Here is a 21,866-nt window from a genome sequence, read left to right on the forward strand (position 1 = left end):
ACGAATTGCTATTTCGTGGCCACAACTTATTATTTTTTTTCCCAAAGACATATCCGGGGCTCCGTAGTTAGCAGGTAGCATCTGCAAAAAAACAAAATGGCTCCAATTCTACTCTGAAAAGAATGCCCAATTCCTTCACAATATTTAAATTATGGACCTTTAACATGTCTTTGCAGATGATTAGAATATGTGAAATATGTGTTAAGTTTTTTGTTAATTTTACATGATATTTTTTCTTATCTCTTAATAATTTGTGTCAGTTTAACTGCTCTAATGATGTTTAATTTTATTCCCACAGGTGCGCTTCCTGGAACAGCAGAACAAGATGCTGGAGACCAAGTGGAGTCTTCTCCAGGACCAGACCACCGTGCGCTCCAACATCGACTCCATGTTCGAGGCCTACATCGGCAACCTGCGCAGACAGCTCGACGGCCTGGGCAACGAGAAGGTCAAGCTGGAGGGAGAGCTGAGGAACATGCAGGGTCTGGTTGAGGACTTCAAGCTGAAGTGAGTGCCTCAATTATTTATGGACATTGGTCACCGTCTACCACCAGTCATAAAGGGAATGTTTCAGTTCCTACTTCTGTTTGACTGACCGCCCTCTGCTCCTTTTGTGCAGATATGAAGATGAAATCAACAAGCGTGCCTCAGCGGAGAATGAGTTTGTTCTGCTGAAGAAGGTAAAACAGAAATGATCTACCACGATCTTCCATTGCAGCTTTGACCTCTGAACCTGCAGACTTACCCATTCTTTCATCCCTCTTTAGGATGTTGATGCTGCCTACATGACCAAGGTAGAACTGGAGGCCAGGGTTGATGCCCTTCAGGATGAGATCAACTTCCTCAGGGCCGTCTATGAGGAGGTGAGAGTTGGTCATACTTCATCCACAGGGTCCAAATTGCACTTGCAGTGTTCTCAAGCTCATACGGAACCTTCACATTTGTTTTTCCCTTCCTCACTCAGGAGCTGCGTGAGCTGCAGGGACAGGTCAAGGACACCTCTGCTATTGTGGAGATAGACAACAGCCGTACTCTGGACATGGACTCCATTGTGGCTGAAGTGCGTGCTCAGTACGAAGACATTGCCAACCGCAGCCGTGCCGAGGCTGAGGGCTGGTACAAGGCCAAGGTGAGTGCATTGGGGTGGCACTAGCGCTCAGTACTTTATCAATGCAGGTTATTGATTTTTGAAATTGGCTGTAACTAGAACCTCCATATTAACATTGTTTGGTCTTCAACAGTTTGAGGAGATGCAGTCCTCTGCTGGTCAATATGGTGATGACCTGCACGCAACCAAATTAGAGATTGCAGAACTCAATCGCATGATCAGCCGTCTAACAAGCGAGATTGAGTCAGTCAAAGGACAGGTGAGTTAACTTCACTTTTGCTCTCCTCACCAAATATTCCATCATCAACAAACCTCCACTTGACTGACTTACGCTTCTTTGTTATGATGCAGCGCGCCAGCCTTGAAGCCCAGATTGCAGAGACTGAGGAGCGTGGTGGGCTGGCAGTGAAGGATTCCAAGCTCCGCATCAGGGACCTCGAGGTGGCCCTCCAGAATGCCAAGCAGGACATGGCCCGCCAGGTGCGCGAGTACCAGGAGCTGATGAACGTCAAACTGGCCCTCGACATTGAGATCGCCACCTACAGGAAACTGCTGGAAGGAGAGGAGTCCAGGTAAACATATCCAACATAGTGCACATACTAATTATCCGTATAATCAGTAAATTTGTATAATTTCCAACACCAAATTACGTGGCCATTGTTAATAATCCATCATCCTTTCCACAGAATTGGTGGTGCCTCTGCAACCGTTCGCGTTCAGGAGAGCTCCGCTGCTGGTGGTAGGTAGAATTCCTCATTTCAGGACTGCATAAGAATCCAGTAAATGAATAATACTGTGTGTTGTCTGCACAGACTTTTTGCTGCTCTTGCATTTAACTGAATCAAATGTTTTGCAGGAGGCGGTGGCCTGGCCCTTGGTGGTGGCGGAGGATTCGGCTACGGTGGTGGTGCCGGCATGGGCATTGGAATTGGTGGTGGCATTGGTGGTGGCTCCAGCCTCAGCATTGGCGGTGGCAGCAGCATGTCCATGTCTCGCTCCTCCTTGATGTCCAGTGGCATCCGCCGCTTCTAAATGAGGAACAACACCTCTCCTCCCTTCCATCTGCTTTGCCCCTGCTATCCCCTATTCCACTCACAGAACATTTGACAACGTCCTGACCAAAAAGTGTTCTTCATAAACAAAAACCTCAAGAGAGAAAGAAATATGCCAGAAATGGTTAGAGCTTCTCGATTCACATCACACTTTGGAAGCCTTTCCCATCACAGGCCCATGGATCTGATCATGACCAGTGCAACATGTGCAACAAGCCATTTACATGTGAAAACACTAAATAAATGTTGGTTCTTTATAAAGTATTCTTTTGTTGTTGGTTATTTGTATTTGTATTCAACTGTCTTTCATTGAGGAAAAACAAAACAAATTTGCGGGAAACAATAATAATAATAATAGTACATTTTATTTGTTACATAGTGCCTTTCAAAACACCCGAGATTGCTTCACAGAGTACACACAGTAAAAAAATAATAATAATAATAATAATCAGCACGCACAAGACATTTACACATAAGACAAAAGATGCCAGACGGAGCGGCTTGGTCGGCAGTGTTCCCGTGACACCAAGACATAAAAAAACAAATTTACAAAATAACAGATGACACACAGGACAAAAGATGCCGGACCGAGTGGCGTATCGCCAGTGTACCCGTGAAGAAATCTTTCTTTCTGACCAGACGGTGAAGTGCAGCGCCGTTTACGGATGGAGGATGTCAGAGGCAGGGCAAAAGCTAAAGAGTGAATACATTTAACTAGAAAAATAAATACAAAAAATAAACATAAATATTACATAAAAACAAACCAAAACACATAAAAACAAACAAAAACATGATGCCAGACAGAGCGACGTGTCTCACCAGCGTCCCCGTAACCTAGCATCATATCAAGTTGAAACGAGGTGTGAATTGAATCAGTAATTCAATCCAATTCAGCAATTTGGGCTATTATCAATGTTTTGTACCTGGTAGAATAGAATGAGAGCTGATGGGAATGGATATAGAATAAAAAATACATAGGAATGCAAAATTACCATGGGTGTAGGACAGTATAGGTGGGGACGCTGTAGGTACTAGTCCTCATCAATATTTTGAGACAAATGTGTCCCTATGAATATTTTAGTGAACTCCTTTGTGCCATTTCGACTGATTCCAACTGCCAGGGCGACAGTTTTATTTTATTTATTTATCCTTTATTTTACCAGGTGATGTCCCACTGAGATATTCAAATCTCTTTTACAAGGGAGCCCTGGGGCAACAAATACACAAGTTATACAGAGACATTGATGACAAGACAGACTAATAAAGACAGAATAGCATAGAAGAAAGACATGAGGACTAGACAGACCAAAAAAAAACAGCAACACAAAGACAGTGACACAACAAATAAAACAGATTTACAGTAGGCCTTACATGTAAAAACAATTTAAGAATGACATAGGGGTCATTGGAAACATGTGCACTGTTCAAATTTGGATCGTTTGAGTAATTGTTTAAAATGTTCAAGTGGGATAAAAACAGAAGTGTCAAAACTTTTTAGAGCAAATTCCAACACCAAGCAGCAGCATAGAATAACTAAAAGCAGTCTTACCAAATTCAGTTGTTATAGCGTATACTACGTGTGTAGGCCATAGGTGTAGGCTAACCGAGTAGGGTCTGTCTGCGGCATGGGCGTGTCAATCATTAAACAAGAACTGGTACTGCAGCATCGACCAATCACGAAGAGCTTCAAGTGACGCTGGGTATGATGTCATTTCTTCTTCCTTTTCCTCAATTTCATCCCGTGTGTGCACCACTGTCTATGGTGTGCACAGAGAAGGTTTCTCGGTATTTTCCATTAATAAGATCATTTCCCCGGTTTGCGGTCATTCAATGAGAGATGTCAGTAAGTTGACTATTGGGGAACTATTTCCATTTACCTCACATTACATTTACATCACTAAGCTGTTGTTTCGTCGTATCAGAATCTGATAGTAAAAGCAACAAGTGTGGTTCGGTAATCTCATGTTATCATGTTCATATTTAGCAGCTAGCCAGAAGAGAGCCATGGGCGGATTATAAACTTTCGGGCCCCTGGGCCCAGATGTATTAAGGGCCCCCCACTAATTGTCGTATATGTGGGTGGGGGGTTTGGGGGTCCTCCCCCAGAATTTTTTTAAATTGTTTGATGTGATTTCTGGTGCATTTTGGGGATGGCCAATACTAAATTCAATCAGATTCATAGCCTACATCCTGACTTGTTGATATTGAGGCAATGATTCCATGCAAAGGCTTGGGCTTCAGGGCCCCCTGACCCCTTGGGCCTGGGCCCTGTAGGCCCGTTCAGTAATCCATCCCTGAAGAGAGCAACGTATAACTTAAAACTGTTTGTAGTTAGATGTTAAATTTTGTTGCGAAGACTTTGCAAAGTATTTTCCTGTGTAGCTGAAATCACAGATAATACTTATATGGACTGAAATGACCAGAGTACATTGTTAATTTGGATGTTCGTGTTCGTTAGCATCGTTGGTAAGAGTTCATTGGTAAGAGTTAACGTGCTAGCTAGCATGGCAATGGCACACTATTACATTGGTCGATGTGAAGCTACGTTTTGGTGGCAGGTATAATTGTGGGTAAGTAGTGTTTGTTATTCATCTCTCTGTAATCTCTCTAGCCCTGTAGGACAAGCTGGCGGACCCCTCCCACCCTCTCAAGCAAGCAGTGAAAGGTATCACTTACTTATATTAAGTCCTTTGCCATTTAGTTTTATTTGTTGCTCATGAAGATGGTTAAAAAAAAACTCTCTCTCTTTCTCTCTAGCCCTGCAGGACAAGCTGGCGTACCCCTCCCATCGTCTCCATCGGCCCAGTTCAGCACCACCTTCCAGACAGCAAGCAGTAAAAGGTATTACATACTGTCTCTGTACTTTGCCATTTTCTAACATGGCTACAAATGAAACAAAAACAAACTTGGCCATTTATTTGTATTTGGTGCTAATGAATATGGTATCTAATCTCCCTCCCCTTCTCTTCTTTCTCTCTCTCTCTCTAGTCTTACAGGACAAGCTGTCGGACCACTCACACTCTCCATCAAGCACATCAAGTGACAGGCCAATCTTCCCCCCAGAAGTGTTACAACAAATTTTTGGAGAAACACTGTGTCTTGATATGTCTATGCTAGGTGTTTTATATCAAAATCTTGCTGTACTGTATGTCCACTAGCCACTTTTTACCACTGTCTTACTGCTTCACTGTTTGCATGCTATATTAGCACATATGCATAACCCCTCCCTCCATCCCACAGCCGGATTGTGGCCACACTTATACCTTTACTTAATACTTAATGCTTTATAATCAATACTCGTATAACGGCTGTAACCCTATTACGTCAACCCATTCTTGCACTGATATAGTTTTTCATAAGTCTTTTTTATATTACCTTCTCTACTCTCTTATATGTCTATATTTATTTTATGCTGGTCTCTAGACTTTATTCTTGCACTGTTGGACTTACTAATTTGCACCATCACCATGACACTCACTCTCACAGAGCACCTTACCTTACTATGCACAGAGAATCACAGGCTCAGTCCCTGCCTCAGTCATTGCAAGCGCCTCATGCGCTTGCAAATGAACGAACGATTCATAGCCTAGTAATGTCATGGCTAATAATACCCTATATTATTTTTGCCACCTTTGTAACATTTTAGTTTTAGTTTACCGTGGTGTATGACTTTAAACAGCGAGTGTGCTTGGTATGATGATCAGCTCCTCTAATGCAGGGTAGGACTACGTTTTGACAAGCATACAAATTCACCTTATTCTTGCCCCATCTGAAATGACTTCTCTATTTTTGCTGCCTCCATCCTTTCTGTATTTGTTGTGTAAAAAAACGTTGTATATGATGGCACTGAAGTCTTAAGTTAGTGAATTGGCTAACAGTGTTAGTTGGTAACCAAATAGCCTACACATTGCGCTACACGCTGCGTAGGCTACGTGCATTCTCTCTCCTGCTGATTTGCGCTCAGTAGCCAAGTGCGTAATATTGTAAAAGTTGAAAAAATAAATGTGTTTATTGTAGCCTACAGAAAATAAATAGCCTATCATACTGTCAGTTAATTGCCTACAGTGCAGTGAAGAGTTTGGAGAGTAAAGTTATAGGGCAACTTAAAGTTTTATGAAAATAATTTACGAACCAGAACATAAAGACCATGAAGCTTCTATTTCTTGCAGCTGTTAAAACACCCGCTAGATAGTTTAAATACCCACCAACATTCGTTTTTGCATTACAGATTATTTCTAAAAGTTATTTGTCTACTACTGGCTGATTTATCAAACGAGCGCTTTCTCGTTCGTCCTCCGCAAACTACAGGTGTTTCGGTAGAGAGCCAGTGAATAAGCGATGCCAAGCTTTTTCTGTAACACTTTTTGTGACATTCAGCAAATATCTCCTCATTTAATGTAAGTTCCTTCGGACAATAGGCTTACGTTCTACTCTATGTGCAGTTGTCCTCCATGCAGTTGCATCAGTTTTCTAATTTTGAAGGTTTTAAAACATTATTATGCTTCACTGAATCCTTCTCGTTTTCTTTCATTTGTCCAGCTAACGTTTCCATTGAACCTAGCCATTTATGATGGATTACACACTCGACATTCTGAAATGTCCTGCACGATCAAGGCCAAATTAAGTTATCACGCAGCCACTGTGTCAGCAGCATCAGTGCTGACGGTGACGGTGCGTTTCTGATGTCAGATTATTATGTAGGCTAGCCTACTAGACTGTTATCACGTTGCAGCGCTTTACTTATATGAAGTAGCATTAATCAATATGAGGGGCAGAGGGGGATAAATGTTGTCCCCCCGACGATAAAAATAATTAGCAGAGGTAGGGATAGGAAAACCAGAGGGGGGGGGGGGAATCCTCACCATCCCCCCCTACAAATCGCACCCTGCCTATGGGGCTTGTTAGCCTACAGGTGAATAAGCTCCTAGTGTAAAGAGTGTTTTTATTATTATTATTATTATTGAATTATGTTTTTATTTTTGAATCTTTGCAAGTAACTGTGAATTGGGCACAATGCACTGAAATACAGTCATTCAATATGCTTTACTGACCCCTCATGCTATCAGCCAGCTCTCTGGCTCAAAGCATTAAGTGAACTGCTGTTTCTTAATAAATAGCCTGAGTTTTTTTCAATACTGTTCTTGCCTGTTCAAAAGTACAAAAACAACACTATTGTTCCTACCATGTACAACTGACCATACTGTGAATATATTAAAAGTAAATAGTTTGAGAACAATTATTTTTATTTGTATATTTATTGAAAACATTTAATGTGGGGGGGAGTGTAGCCTATGGTATCTGGATTAGAACGGTACAAAGTCCCCATGCTCTCTCCAGAGATAACTACACAGCCCCCCAACATTCTCATTAGATTTGGCTACCATGGAGCCTCCCTGAAATTATCGTAGTTTAGGCTACTATAATCAGGAAATTACACCTAAACAAGCATCTCGATGCTAGCTGACGTCTGCTTGTGCTTAGATCCTACACGTAGATCAAATGTAAACTTGTACTGTAGGCTAATAGGACTAACGTTCTGTATTGTCGCTAACGCTAGTTCTACGCTACCTGTCCTAGTTCTACTACTCTTTGTGTTCTAAGTGTTATTCTAAAACAACTTCTTTAGAAAGGTTAACAATCTAGCGAATGCTAGTTGTCGACCGTCGCATTCAGGAGGCGAAGAAGTAGGCTAGGGAGCCGGATGTTGTTGATAGTGACGAAGAAGGGGGCGTTTTGGTCACCAGCACGGGAACGCCTATTTGTGTCCGCAGCCGGATGATATGGAGCTGGTAAATCCCGCCCATCCGCTAAACCCCCAGTGGACCTCTAGATTGAAAAATCGTCAATGCAAGTGAATGTGAGAAAATAATTATTTTCTGGTCCCGTTTAAATTGTGCCATGAATGTGAACATATGTTGTCTGTGAATTTTTTATATAATTTTTCATGTTACGAGTTTGACAGTATATTATATGATACTTCGGCTATCAGTTGTGGAAAAGACATAACGAGAAAGACTACATGTCGCCTGTGACGTGAGCTAGCTCTAATCGCTAACATTAACTGAAATGCTAGTTTTTGTAACGGCAGGAATAAACACACATGGTAACAAACATATTCGAAACATGTCTAGCTTCACTCAATACATTAACACTATGATACAGTGTGATTGTAAAGTTGTATGGTTCACTGTGTTCACAGTGCAAAGATATAAGAAAGCTACATACCACATTAGGCTCCAGAGCGTAAGTAAATAACGCGCCATCATGGTAACGATCACTGAAGGCCAATGGAGAAACAAGTGTCTCTGATTGCCGGCAAGTGTTGCCCATAGACAGTTAGATGTTTGCCCCCAGCAATATGGCGGTCGTGTTCACGTATGCTACCTAATAGAACTTGATGGACAATGCGGTCTAGCTTTCTAATATCTATGGGCATGTGTATGTCGAATTGCCCTAAAGCATTTAGGGCTCTATCTTAACGACGGAAAACGGAATTATGAAAACGCAAAGCGCAAGTAGCTTTGAGGGTGGATCTCGGGCGCTGTTGCTATTTTACCGGCGAGATAATGACTGTTGCGTCTGAAGTAGCTACATTACTCATGGGTGTGGTTTGGGTGTAACGTGCAATAAACCAATCAGAGCATCATCTCACATTCCCTTTAACAGGCGTGCTTGTTCCATAGCATGGCGGATTTGCCAGGGCAGCCAGGAGCATTCACAGCGCTATAAGCACTGTTCAGTTGGGAACAGTTTGCTATTGGTTTTTCCTCTTGACAAAATGTAATACAGAAATGTGACAATGACATACTTTCCGATGTTTTGGGATTACTCTCACTGAATCACAAGGTTATGCATGCATGGTGATATTTTTACAATGTAATCTAACATTACCTCACTACAATGCAGATTTTCTGTCAGATAAGCTAAGTCCTCTAATATTTCTTAATTTATGTCATCAACATATCCGTGATTCATGGAAATGTGCACGCTAGATTTATACCTATTTTTTCACATCTTAATGGACAGCAAAAGCAACAAAAGCATGCTAGTTAGCATTTTTAGCAAAACTGCTAAAAACGATTAGCTAAGTCAGCTAAGTAACGTGGTTAGCAATGTTAGCATGTTAGCGCTAGCATGTTAGCATGCTAGTTAGCATTTTTAGCAAAACTGCTAAAAACGATTAGCTAAGTTAGCTAAGTAACATGGTTAGCATGCTAGCATGTTACCATGCTAGTTAGCATAGTAACTTTGTTAACATTATTATCTTTGTTAACATAGTTAGCATAACTGCTAGCAAACATTAGAGCCATTCCAAGTGTCAGTTATCGTCAACTATCTACCTAAATAATTTAACCATTTAAACTATCCACCTATTTAACTGTTCAGTCATTCCAACTATATTAAACCTCATCTACTTAGCAACCAATATAGTTTGTTTTTACTCTGTATGATATTTTACATCATATTTTTGCATTTTCATGCACTGTATTTCCTTCAGGAAATGCTTTTCTAGTTACAGTGCATGAAAATGCACTGTACTGTTCTTCCTAGGCTTCTTCTTATTACAGTGCATGAAAATGCACTGTACTGTTCTTCCTAGGCTTCTTTTTCTTCTTCTTCTTATTACAGTGCATGAAAATGCACTGTACTGTTCTTCCTAGGCTTCTTCTTATTACAGTGCATGAAAATGCACTGTACTGTTCTTCCTAGGCTTCTTATTCTTCTGCTTATTACAGTGCATGAAAATGCACTGTACTGTTATTCCAAGGCTTTTTCTTCTTCTTCTTATTCTTCTTCTTCTAACGCAGTTAATGCAGCTTAAACCGTTTAACGTAGAAACTTCATTCAAACTATGTTACGTAGGTCTTACTTAGGACATGTGGGCTTTGTATTTTTCAACTTTGTAACTTTTATACTTTTTAAACTATTAATTAAAAACTAGTCAAAATTTCCCCATAGACTTAACATGGGCTGATGACATCACAATAGAGCCGTTAAGCAATTAGAATCCTATGGCAGGTGTTCGGGCCACCTGGATCAACTGCCAGTCTCAGGCTTTAAGCATACAAACTGGCCCTATTAAGACTACACATCCTGTTCAACTGCTTCCTCTGCCAAAAACTGTTTCAAAATAAAAGTCCTCACTATAATATTTTACTGTTAAACAATTTAACCCTTTAAACTACTGAACTTTTTAACTGTTCAGCCATTGTAACTGTTACTTGTCATCAACTATGACTCCTACCCACTGTAGCTAGTTAGCTAAGTAGCATGGTTAACATTTTTAGCATGCTAGCATGTTAGCATGCTAGTTAGCATTTTTAGCAAAACTGCTTAAAATGATTAGCTAAGTTAGCTAAGTCAAATGGTTAGCATAGTTAGCATGTTAGCATGCTAGTTAGCATTTTTAGCAAAACTGCTGAAAACGATTAGCTAAGTTAGCTAAGTAACGTGGTTAGCATAGTTAGCATGCTAGCATGTTAGCATGCTAGTTAGCATTTTTAGCAAAACTGCTAAAAACGATTAGCTAAGTCAGCTAAGTAACGTGGTTAGCATAGTTAGCATGTTAGTTAGCATTTTTAGCAAAACTGCTAAAATGATTAGCTAAGTCAGCTAAGTAACGTGGTTAACATAGTTAGCATGCTAGCATGTTAGCATGCTAATTAGCCTTTTTAGCAAAACTGCTAAAAACGATTAGCTAAGTTAACTAAGTAACGTGGTTAGCATAGTTAGCATGCTAGCGCTAGCATGTTAGCATGCTAGTTAGCATTTTAGCAAAACTGCTAAAAATGATTAGCTAAGTTAGCTAAGTAACATGGTTAGCATGCTACCATGCTAGTTAGCATAGTAACTTTGTTAACATTATTATCTTTGTTAACATAGTTAGCATAACTGCTAGCAAACATTAGAGCCATTCCAACTGTCAGTTATCGTCAACTATCTACCTAAATAATTTAACCATTTAAACTATCCACCTATTTAACTGTTCAGTCATTCCAACTATATTAAACCTCATCTACTTAGCAACCAATATAGTTTGTTTTTACTCTGTATGATATTTTACATCATATTTTTTGCATTTTCATGCACTGTATTTCCTTCAGGAAATGCTTTTCTAGTTCTTATTCTTCTTCTAACGCATTTAATGCAGCTTCAACCGTTTAACGTAGAAACTTCATTCAAACTATGTTACGTAGGTCTTACTTAGGACATGGGTGCTATGTATTTTTCAGCTTTGTAACTTTTATACTTTTTAAACTATTAATTAAAAACTATCAAAATTTCCCCATTGACTTAACATTATGATTATGACATCACAATACGGCCGTTAAGCAATTAGAATCCTATGGCAGGTGTTCGGGCCACCTGGACCAACTGCCAGTCTCAGGCTTTAAGCATACAAACTGGCCCTATTAAGACTACACATCCTGTTCAACTGCTTCCTCTGCCAAAAACTGTTTCAAAATAAAAGTCCTCACTACAATATTTCACTGTTAAACAATTCAACCCTTTAAACTACTGAACTTTTTAACTGTTCAGCCATTGTAACTGTTACTTGTCATCAACTATGACTCCTACCCACTGTAGCTAGTTAGCTAAGTTAGCTAAGTAACATGGTTAACATAGTTAGCATGCTAGCATGTTAGCATGCTAGTTAGCATTTTTAACAAAACTGCTTAAAATGATTAGCTAAGTTAGCTAAGTCACATGGTTAGCATAGTTAGCATGCTAGCATGTTAGCATGCTAGTTAACATTTTTAGCAAAACTGCTAAAAACGATTAGCTAAGTCAGCTAAGTAACGTGGTTAGCATAGTTAGCATGCTAGCATGCTAGTTAGCATTTTTAGCAAAACCGCTAAAAACGATTAGCTAAGTCAGCTAAGTAACGTGGTTAGCATAGTTAGCATGCTAGCGCTAGCATGTTAGCATGCTAGTTAGCATTTTTAGCAATACTACTAAAAACGATTAGCTAAGTAACATGGTTAGCATAGTTAGCATGCTAGCATGTTAGCATGCTAGTTAACATAGTAACTTTGTTAACATTATTATCTTTGTTAACATAGTTAGCATAACTGCTAGCAAACATTAGAGCCATTCCAACTGTCAGTTATCGTCAACTATCTACCTAAATAATTTAACCATTTAAACTATCCACCTATTTAACTGTTCAGTCATTCCAACTATATTAAACCTCATCTACTTAGCAACCAATATAGTTTGTTTTTACTCTGTATGATATTTTACATCATATTTTTGCATTTTCATGCACTGTATTTCCTTCAGGAAATGCTTTTCTAGTTCTTATTACAGTGCATGAAAATGCACTGTACTGTTCTTCCAAGGCATTTTATTATTATTCTTCTTCTAACGCACTTAATGCAGCTTCAACCGTTTAACGTAGAAACTTCATTCAAACTATGTTACGTAGGTCTTACTTAGGACATGGGTGCTATGTATTTTTCATCTTTGTAACTTTTATACTTTTTAAACTATTAATTAAAAACTAATCAAAATTTCCCCATAGACTTAACATGGGCTGATGACATCACAATAGAGCCGTTAAGCAATTAGAATCCTATGGCAGGTGTCCTGGATCAACTGCCAGTCTCAGGCTTTAAGCATACAAACTGGCCCTATTAAGACTACACATCCTGTTCAACTGCTTCCTCTGCCAAAAACTGTTTCAAAATAAAAGTCCTCACTATAATATTTTACTGTTAAACAATTTAACCCTTTAAACTACTGAACTTTTTAACTGTTCAGCCATTGTAACTGTTACTTGTCATCAACTATGACTCCTACCCACTGTAGCTAGTTAGCTAAGTTAGCTAAGTAACATGGTTAGCATAGTTACCATGTTAGCATGCTAGTTAGCATTTTTAGCAAAACTGCTAAAAATTATTAGCTAAGTTAGCTAAGTCACATGGTTAGCATAGTTAGCATGCTAGCATGTTAGCATGCTAGTTAGCATTTTTAGCAAAACTGCTTAAAATGATTAGCTAAGTTAGCTAAGTCACATGGTTAGCATAGTTAGCATGCTAGCATGTTAGCATGCTAGTTAGCATTTTTAGCAAAACTGCTAAAAATGATTAGCTAAGTTAGCTAAGTCACATGGTTAGCATGCTAGCATGCTAGTTAGCAGTTTTAGCAAAACTACTTAAAATGATTAACTAAGTCAGCTAAGTAACATGGTTAACATACTTAGCATTTTAACATTGTTAGCATGCTAGTTAGCATTGGAACTTGGTTAACATTATTATCTTTGTTAACATAGTTAGCATAACTGCTAGCAAACATTAGTGCCATTCCAACTTAGCCATTCCAACTCAGTTATCGTCAACTATCTACCTAAATAATTTAACCATTTAAACTATCCACTTATTTGACTGTTCAGTCATTCCAACTATATTAAACCTCATCTACCTAGCAACCAATATAGTTTGTTTTTACTCTGTATGATATTTTACATCATATTTTTGCATTTTCATGCACTGTATTTCCTTCAGGAAATGCTTTTCTAGTTCTTATTATTATTCTTCTTCTAACGCACTTAATGCAGCTTCAACCGTTTAACGTAGAAACTTCATTCAAACTATGTTACGTAGGTCTTACTTAGGACATGGGTGCTATGTATTTTTCAGCTTTGTAACTTTTATACTTTTTAAACTATTAATTAAAAACTATCAAAATTTCCCCATTGACTTAACATTATGATTATGACATCACAATACGGCCGTTAAGCAATTAGAATCCTATGGCAGGTGTTCGGGCCACCTGGACCAACTGCCAGTCTCAGGCTTTAAGCATACAAACTGGCCCTATTAAGACTACACATCTTGTTCAACTGCTTCCTCTGCCAAAAACTGTTTCAAAATAAAAGTCCTCTCTATAATATTTTACTGTTAAACAATTTAACCCTTTAAACTACTAACTGTTTGGCCATTGTAACTGTTACTTGTCATCAACTATGACTCCTACCCACTGTAGCTAGTTAGCTAAGTTAGCTAAGTCACGTGGTTAGCATAATTAGCATGCTAGCATGTTAGCATGCTAGTTAGCATTTTTAGCAAAACTGCTAAAAATGATTAGCTAAGTTAGCTAAGTAACGTGGTTAGCATAGTTAGCATGCTAGCATGTTAGCATGCTAGTTAGCATTTTTAACAAAACTGCTAAAAATGATTAGCTAAATTAGCTAAGTAACATAGTTAGCATGCTATCAGTTAACATGCTAATTAGCATTTTTAGCAAAAAAACTTGGTTAACATTATTATCTTTGATAACATAGTAGCATAACTACTAGCAAACATTAGGGCCATTCCAACTGTTAGTTATCGTCAATTATCTACCTAAATAATTTAACTATTTAAATGATCCACCTATTTAACCGTTCAATCATTTCAACTATATTAAACCTTATCTACCAAGCAAATCATTTAACTATATAAACTATCCACCTATTTAACTGTTCAGTCATTCCAACTATATTAAACCTCATCTACCTAGTTCAGTCATTCCAACTATATTAAACCTCATCTACCTAGCAAATAATTTAACCATTTAAACTATCCACTTATTTAACTGTCCAGTCATTCCAACTATATTAAACTTTGTCTACCTAGCAAATAATTTAACCTTTTAAACTATCCACCTATTTAACTGTTCAGTCATTCCAACTATATTAAACCTCATCTACCTAGTTCAGTCATTTGAACTATATTAAACCTCATCATGTTGGTTGCCAATTAGCACATCATCTGTTTTAACAATATATTTCACACCATATGTTTTGCATTTTCATGCACTGGTAATTCCCTGGAATTGCGTTTTCTAGTTCTTCTTCTTACGCATTTAATGCAGCTTCAACCGTTTAACATAGAAACTTCATTCAAACTATGTTACGTAGGTCTTACTTAGGTCATGGGTGCTATGTATTTTTCAGCTTTGTAACTTTTATACTTTTTAAACTATTAATTAAAAACGAATCAAAATTTCCCCATAGACTTAACATGGGCTGATGACATCACAATAGAGCCGTTAAGCAATTAGAATCCTATGGCAGGTGTTCCGGCCACCTGCATCAACTGCCAGTCTCAGACTTTAAGCATACAAACTGGCCCTATTAAGACTACACATCCTGTTCAACTGCTTCCTCTGCCAAAAACTGTTTCAAAATAAAAGTCCTCACTATAATATTTTACTGTTAAACAATTTAACCCTTTAAACTACTGAACTTTTTAACTGTTTAGCCATTGTAACTGTTACTTGTCATCAACTATGACTCCTACCCACTGTAGCTAGTTAGCTAAGTTAGCTAAGTCACATGGTTAGCATAGTTAGCATGCTAGCATGCTAGTTAGCATTTTTAGCAAAACTGCTTAAAATGATTAGCTAAGTTAGCTAAGTCACATGGTTAGCATGCTAGCATGTTAGCATGCTAATTAGCATTTTTAACAAAACTGCTTAAAATGATTAGCTAAGTTAGCTAAGTCACATGGTTAGCATAGTTAGCATGCTAACATGTTAGCATGCTAGTTAGCATTTTTAGCAAAACTGTTTAAAATGATTAGCTAAGTTTGCTAAGTCACATGGTTAGCATAGTTAGCATGTTAGCATAGTTAGCATAACTGCTAAAAATTATTAACTAAGTTAGCTAAGTAATTTGGTTAGCATAGTTAGCATGTTAGTTAGCATAGTTAGCATAACTACTAAAAATGATTAGTTAGTTCAGTCATTCCAACTATATTAAACCTCATCTACCTAGTTCAGTCATTTGAACTATATTAAACCTCATCATGTTGGTTGCCAATTAGCACATCATCGGTTTTAACAATATATTTCACACCATATGTTTTGCATTTTCATGCACTGGTAATTCCCTGGAATTGCGTTTTCTAGTTACAGTGCATGAAAATGCACTGTACTGTTCTTCCTAGGCTTCTTATTACAGTGCATGAAAATGCACTGTACTGTTCTTCCTATGCTTCTTATTACAGTGCATGAAAATGCACTGTACTGTTATTCCAAGGCTTTTTACAGTGCATGAAAATGCACTGTACTGTTCTTCCTAGGCTTCTTATTCTTCTGCTTATTACAGTGCATGAAAATGCACTGTACTGTTATTCCAAGGCTTTTTCTTCTTCTTCTTCTTCTTCTTCTTCTTCTTCTAACGCAGTTAATGCAGCTTAAACCGTTTAACGTAGAAACTTCATTCAAACTATGTTACGTAGGTCTTACTTAGGACACGTGGGCTTTGTATTTTTCAACTTTGTAACTTTTATACTTTTTAAACTATTAATTAAAAACTAGTCAAAATTTCCCCATAGACTTAACATGGGCTGATGACATCACAATAGAGCCGTTAAGCAATTAGAATCCTATGGCAGGTGTTCGGGCCACCTGGACCAACTGCCAGTCTCAGGCTTTAAGCATACAAACTGGCCCTATTAAGACTACACATCCTGTTCAACTGCTTCCTCTGCCAAAAACTGTTTCAAAATAAAAGTCCTCACTATAATATTTTACTGTTAAACAATTTAACCCTTTAAACTACTGAACTTTTTAACTGTTCAGCCATTGTAACTGTTACTTGTCATCAACTATGACTCCTACCCACTGTAGCTAGTTAGCTAAGTTAGCTAAGTAACATGGTTAGCATAGTTACCATGCTAGCATGTTAGCATGCTAGTTAGCATTTTTAGCAAAACTGCTAAAAATTATTAGCTAAGTTAGCTAAGTCACATGGTTAGCATAGTTAGCATGCTAGCATGTTAGCATGCTAGTTAGCATTTTTAGCAAAACTGCTTAAAATGATTAGCTAAGTTAGCTAAGTCACATGGTTAGCATAGTTAGCATGCTAGCATGTTAGCATGCTAGTTAGCATTTTTAGCAAAACTGCTAAAAATTATTAGCTAAGTTAGCTAAGTCACATGGTTAGCATGCTAGCATGCTAGTTAGCAGTTTTAGCAAAACTACTTAAAATGATTAACTAAGTCAGCTAAGTAACATGGTTAACATACTTAGCATTTTAACATTGTTAGCATGCTAGTTAGCATTGGAACTTGGTTAACATTATTATCTTTGTTAACATAGTTAGCATAACTGCTAGCAAACATTAGAGCCATTCCAACTTAGCCATTCCAACTCAGTTATCGTCAACTATCTACCTAAATAATTTAACCATTTAAACTATCCACTTATTTGACTGTTCAGTCATTCCAACTATATTAAACCTCATCTACCTAGCAACCAATATAGTTTGTTTTTACTCTGTATGATATTTTACATCATATTTTTGCATTTTCATGCACTGTATTTCCTTCAGGAAATGCTTTTCTAGTTCTTATTATTATTCTTCTTCTAACGCACTTAATGCAGCTTCAACCGTTTAACGTAGAAACTTCATTCAAACTATGTTACGTAGGTCTTACTTAGGACATGGGTGCTATGTATTTTTCAGCTTTGTAACTTTTATACTTTTTAAACTATTAATTAAAAACTATCAAAATTTCCCCATTGACTTAACATTATGATTATGACATCACAATACGGCCGTTAAGCAATTAGAATCCTATGGCAGGTGTTCGGGCCACCTGGACCAACTGCCAGTCTCAGGCTTTAAGCATACAAACTGGCCCTATTAAGACTACACATCTTGTTCAACTGCTTCCTCTGCCAAAAACTGTTTCAAAATAAAAGTCCTCTCTATAATATTTTACTGTTAAACAATTTAACCCTTTAAACTACTAACTGTTTGGCCATTGTAACTGTTACTTGTCATCAACTATGACTCCTACCCACTGTAGCTAGTTAGCTAAGTTAGCTAAGTCACGTGGTTAGCATAATTAGCATGCTAGCATGTTAGCATGCTAGTTAGCATTTTTAGCAAAACTGCTAAAAATGATTAGCTAAGTTAGCTAAGTAACGTGGTTAGCATAGTTAGCATGCTAGCATGTTAGCATGCTAGTTAGCATTTTTAACAAAACTGCTAAAAATGATTAGCTAAATTAGCTAAGTAACATAGTTAGCATGCTATCAGTTAACATGCTAATTAGCATTTTTAGCAAAAAAACTTGGTTAACATTATTATCTTTGATAACATAGTAGCATAACTACTAGCAAACATTAGGGCCATTCCAACTGTTAGTTATCGTCAATTATCTACCTAAATAATTTAACTATTTAAATGATCCACCTATTTAACCGTTCAATCATTTCAACTATATTAAACCTTATCTACCAAGCAAATCATTTAACTATATAAACTATCCACCTATTTAACTGTTCAGTCATTCCAACTATATTAAACCTCATCTACCTAGTTCAGTCATTCCAACTATATTAAACCTCATCTACCTAGCAAATAATTTAACCATTTAAACTATCCACTTATTTAACTGTCCAGTCATTCCAACTATATTAAACTTTGTCTACCTAGCAAATAATTTAACCTTTTAAACTATCCACCTATTTAACTGTTCAGTCATTCCAACTATATTAAACCTCATCTACCTAGTTCAGTCATTTGAACTATATTAAACCTCATCATGTTGGTTGCCAATTAGCACATCATCTGTTTTAACAATATATTTCACACCATATGTTTTGCATTTTCATGCACTGGTAATTCCCTGGAATTGCGTTTTCTAGTTCTTCTTCTTACGCATTTAATGCAGCTTCAACCGTTTAACATAGAAACTTCATTCAAACTATGTTACGTAGGTCTTACTTAGGTCATGGGTGCTATGTATTTTTCAGCTTTGTAACTTTTATACTTTTTAAACTATTAATTAAAAACGAATCAAAATTTCCCCATAGACTTAACATGGGCTGATGACATCACAATAGAGCCGTTAAGCAATTAGAATCCTATGGCAGGTGTTCCGGCCACCTGCATCAACTGCCAGTCTCAGACTTTAAGCATACAAACTGGCCCTATTAAGACTACACATCCTGTTCAACTGCTTCCTCTGCCAAAAACTGTTTCAAAATAAAAGTCCTCACTATAATATTTTACTGTTAAACAATTTAACCCTTTAAACTACTGAACTTTTTAACTGTTTAGCCATTGTAACTGTTACTTGTCATCAACTATGACTCCTACCCACTGTAGCTAGTTAGCTAAGTTAGCTAAGTCACATGGTTAGCATAGTTAGCATGCTAGCATGCTAGTTAGCATTTTTAGCAAAACTGCTTAAAATGATTAGCTAAGTTAGCTAAGTCACATGGTTAGCATGCTAGCATGTTAGCATGCTAATTAGCATTTTTAACAAAACTGCTTAAAATGATTAGCTAAGTTAGCTAAGTCACATGGTTAGCATAGTTAGCATGCTAACATGTTAGCATGCTAGTTAGCATTTTTAGCAAAACTGTTTAAAATGATTAGCTAAGTTTGCTAAGTCACATGGTTAGCATAGTTAGCATGTTAGCATAGTTAGCATAACTGCTAAAAATTATTAACTAAGTTAGCTAAGTAATTTGGTTAGCATAGTTAGCATGTTAGTTAGCATAGTTAGCATAACTACTAAAAATGATTAGTTAGTTCAGTCATTCCAACTATATTAAACCTCATCTACCTAGTTCAGTCATTTGAACTATATTAAACCTCATCATGTTGGTTGCCAATTAGCACATCATCGGTTTTAACAATATATTTCACACCATATGTTTTGCATTTTCATGCACTGGTAATTCCCTGGAATTGCGTTTTCTAGTTACAGTGCATGAAAATGCACTGTACTGTTCTTCCTAGGCTTCTTATTACAGTGCATGAAAATGCACTGTACTGTTCTTCCTATGCTTCTTATTACAGTGCATGAAAATGCACTGTACTGTTATTCCAAGGCTTTTTACAGTGCATGAAAATGCACTGTACTGTTCTTCCTAGGCTTCTTATTCTTCTGCTTATTACAGTGCATGAAAATGCACTGTACTGTTATTCCAAGGCTTTTTCTTCTTCTTCTTCTTCTTCTTCTTCTTCTTCTAACGCAGTTAATGCAGCTTAAACCGTTTAACGTAGAAACTTCATTCAAACTATGTTACGTAGGTCTTACTTAGGACACGTGGGCTTTGTATTTTTCAACTTTGTAACTTTTATACTTTTTAAACTATTAATTAAAAACTAGTCAAAATTTCCCCATAGACTTAACATGGGCTGATGACATCACAATAGAGCCGTTAAGCAATTAGAATCCTATGGCAGGTGTTCGGGCCACCTGGACCAACTGCCAGTCTCAGGCTTTAAGCATACAAACTGGCCCTATTAAGACTACACATCCTGTTCAACTGCTTCCTCTGCCAAAAACTGTTTCAAAATAAAAGTCCTCACTATAATATTTTACTGTTAAACAATTTAACCCTTTAAACTACTGAACTTTTTAACTGTTCAGCCATTGTAACTGTTACTTGTCATCAACTATGACTCCTACCCACTGTAGCTAGTTAGCTAAGTTAGCTAAGTAACATGGTTAGCATAGTTACCATGCTAGCATGTTAGCATGCTAGTTAGCATTTTTAGCAAAACTGCTAAAAATTATTAGCTAAGTTAGCTAAGTCACATGGTTAGCATAGTTAGCATGCTAGCATGTTAGCATGCTAGTTAGCATTTTTAGCAAAACTGCTTAAAATGATTAGCTAAGTTAGCTAAGTCACATGGTTAGCATAGTTAGCATGCTAGCATGTTAGCATGCTAGTTAGCATTTTTAGCAAAACTGCTAAAAATGATTAGCTAAGTTAGCTAAGTCACATGGTTAGCATGCTAGCATGCTAGTTAGCAGTTTTAGCAAAACTACTTAAAATGATTAACTAAGTCAGCTAAGTAACATGGTTAACATACTTAGCATTTTAACATTGTTAGCATGCTAGTTAGCATTGGAACTTGGTTAACATTATTATCTTTGTTAACATAGTTAGCATAACTGCTAGCAAACATTAGAGCCATTCCAACTTAGCCATTCCAACTCAGTTATCGTCAACTATCTACCTAAATAATTTAACCATTTAAACTATCCACTTATTTGACTGTTCAGTCATTCCAACTATATTAAACCTCATCTACCTAGCAACCAATATAGTTTGTTTTTACTCTGTATGATATTTTACATCATATTTTTGCATTTTCATGCACTGTATTTCCTTCAGGAAATGCTTTTCTAGTTCTTATTATTATTCTTCTTCTAACGCACTTAATGCAGCTTCAACCGTTTAACGTAGAAACTTCATTCAAACTATGTTACGTAGGTCTTACTTAGGACATGGGTGCTATGTATTTTTCAGCTTTGTAACTTTTATACTTTTTAAACTATTAATTAAAAACTATCAAAATTTCCCCATTGACTTAACATTATGATTATGACATCACAATACGGCCGTTAAGCAATTAGAATCCTATGGCAGGTGTTCGGGCCACCTGGACCAACTGCCAGTCTCAGGCTTTAAGCATACAAACTGGCCCTATTAAGACTACACATCTTGTTCAACTGCTTCCTCTGCCAAAAACTGTTTCAAAATAAAAGTCCTCTCTATAATATTTTACTGTTAAACAATTTAACCCTTTAAACTACTAACTGTTTGGCCATTGTAACTGTTACTTGTCATCAACTATGACTCCTACCCACTGTAGCTAGTTAGCTAAGTTAGCTAAGTCACGTGGTTAGCATAATTAGCATGCTAGCATGTTAGCATGCTAGTTAGCATTTTTAGCAAAACTG

General features: G+C 37.4%; 1 protein-coding gene and 1 long non-coding RNA gene across 3 annotated transcripts; both read left to right on the forward strand.

Moving 5' to 3' along the window:
* Positions 1–291: 291 nt before the first annotated feature.
* On the forward strand, positions 292–2,424 carry LOC121713965 (intermediate filament protein ON3-like). Its single transcript, XM_042099078.1, has 8 exons — positions 292–507; positions 620–680; positions 768–863; positions 965–1,129; positions 1,242–1,367; positions 1,460–1,680; positions 1,795–1,847; positions 1,965–2,424. The coding sequence occupies exons 1-8, from the start codon at positions 326–328 to the stop codon at positions 2,138–2,140; spliced, it is 1,080 nt and encodes a 359-aa protein (XP_041955012.1). The 5' UTR covers positions 292–325; the 3' UTR covers positions 2,141–2,424.
* Positions 2,425–3,752: 1,328 nt separating this feature from the next.
* Positions 3,753–5,144, forward strand: LOC121713989. Of its 2 annotated transcripts, none has more exons than XR_006032991.1 (3): positions 3,753–3,860; positions 4,772–4,825; positions 4,918–5,140. It is a non-coding gene; the product is annotated as an uncharacterized LOC121713989 (long non-coding RNA). The 2 variants fall into 2 exon arrangements; XR_006032992.1 differs by lacking the exon at positions 3,753–3,860 and adding an exon at positions 3,978–4,003 and having other exon boundaries at positions 4,918–5,144.
* The last annotated feature ends 16,722 nt before the right edge of the window (positions 5,145–21,866 follow it).

This window comes from Alosa sapidissima, chromosome 7 (assembly GCF_018492685.1).
Source record: "Alosa sapidissima isolate fAloSap1 chromosome 7, fAloSap1.pri, whole genome shotgun sequence".
Lineage (NCBI taxonomy): Eukaryota > Metazoa > Chordata > Actinopteri > Clupeiformes > Clupeidae > Alosa > Alosa sapidissima.

Excerpts from the sequence above, each read along its gene's own strand:
- LOC121713965 (XM_042099078.1), top strand. The coding sequence starts at position 326 with ATGCTGGAGACCAAGTGGAGTCTTCTCCAGGACCAGACCACCGTGCGC. Across the intron at positions 1,130-1,241 it reads AGGGCTGGTACAAGGCCAAG|TTTGAGGAGATGCAGTCCTC; the intron begins GTGAGTGCATTG and ends GGTCTTCAACAG. Across the intron at positions 1,368-1,459 it reads TTGAGTCAGTCAAAGGACAG|CGCGCCAGCCTTGAAGCCCA; the intron begins GTGAGTTAACTT and ends GTTATGATGCAG.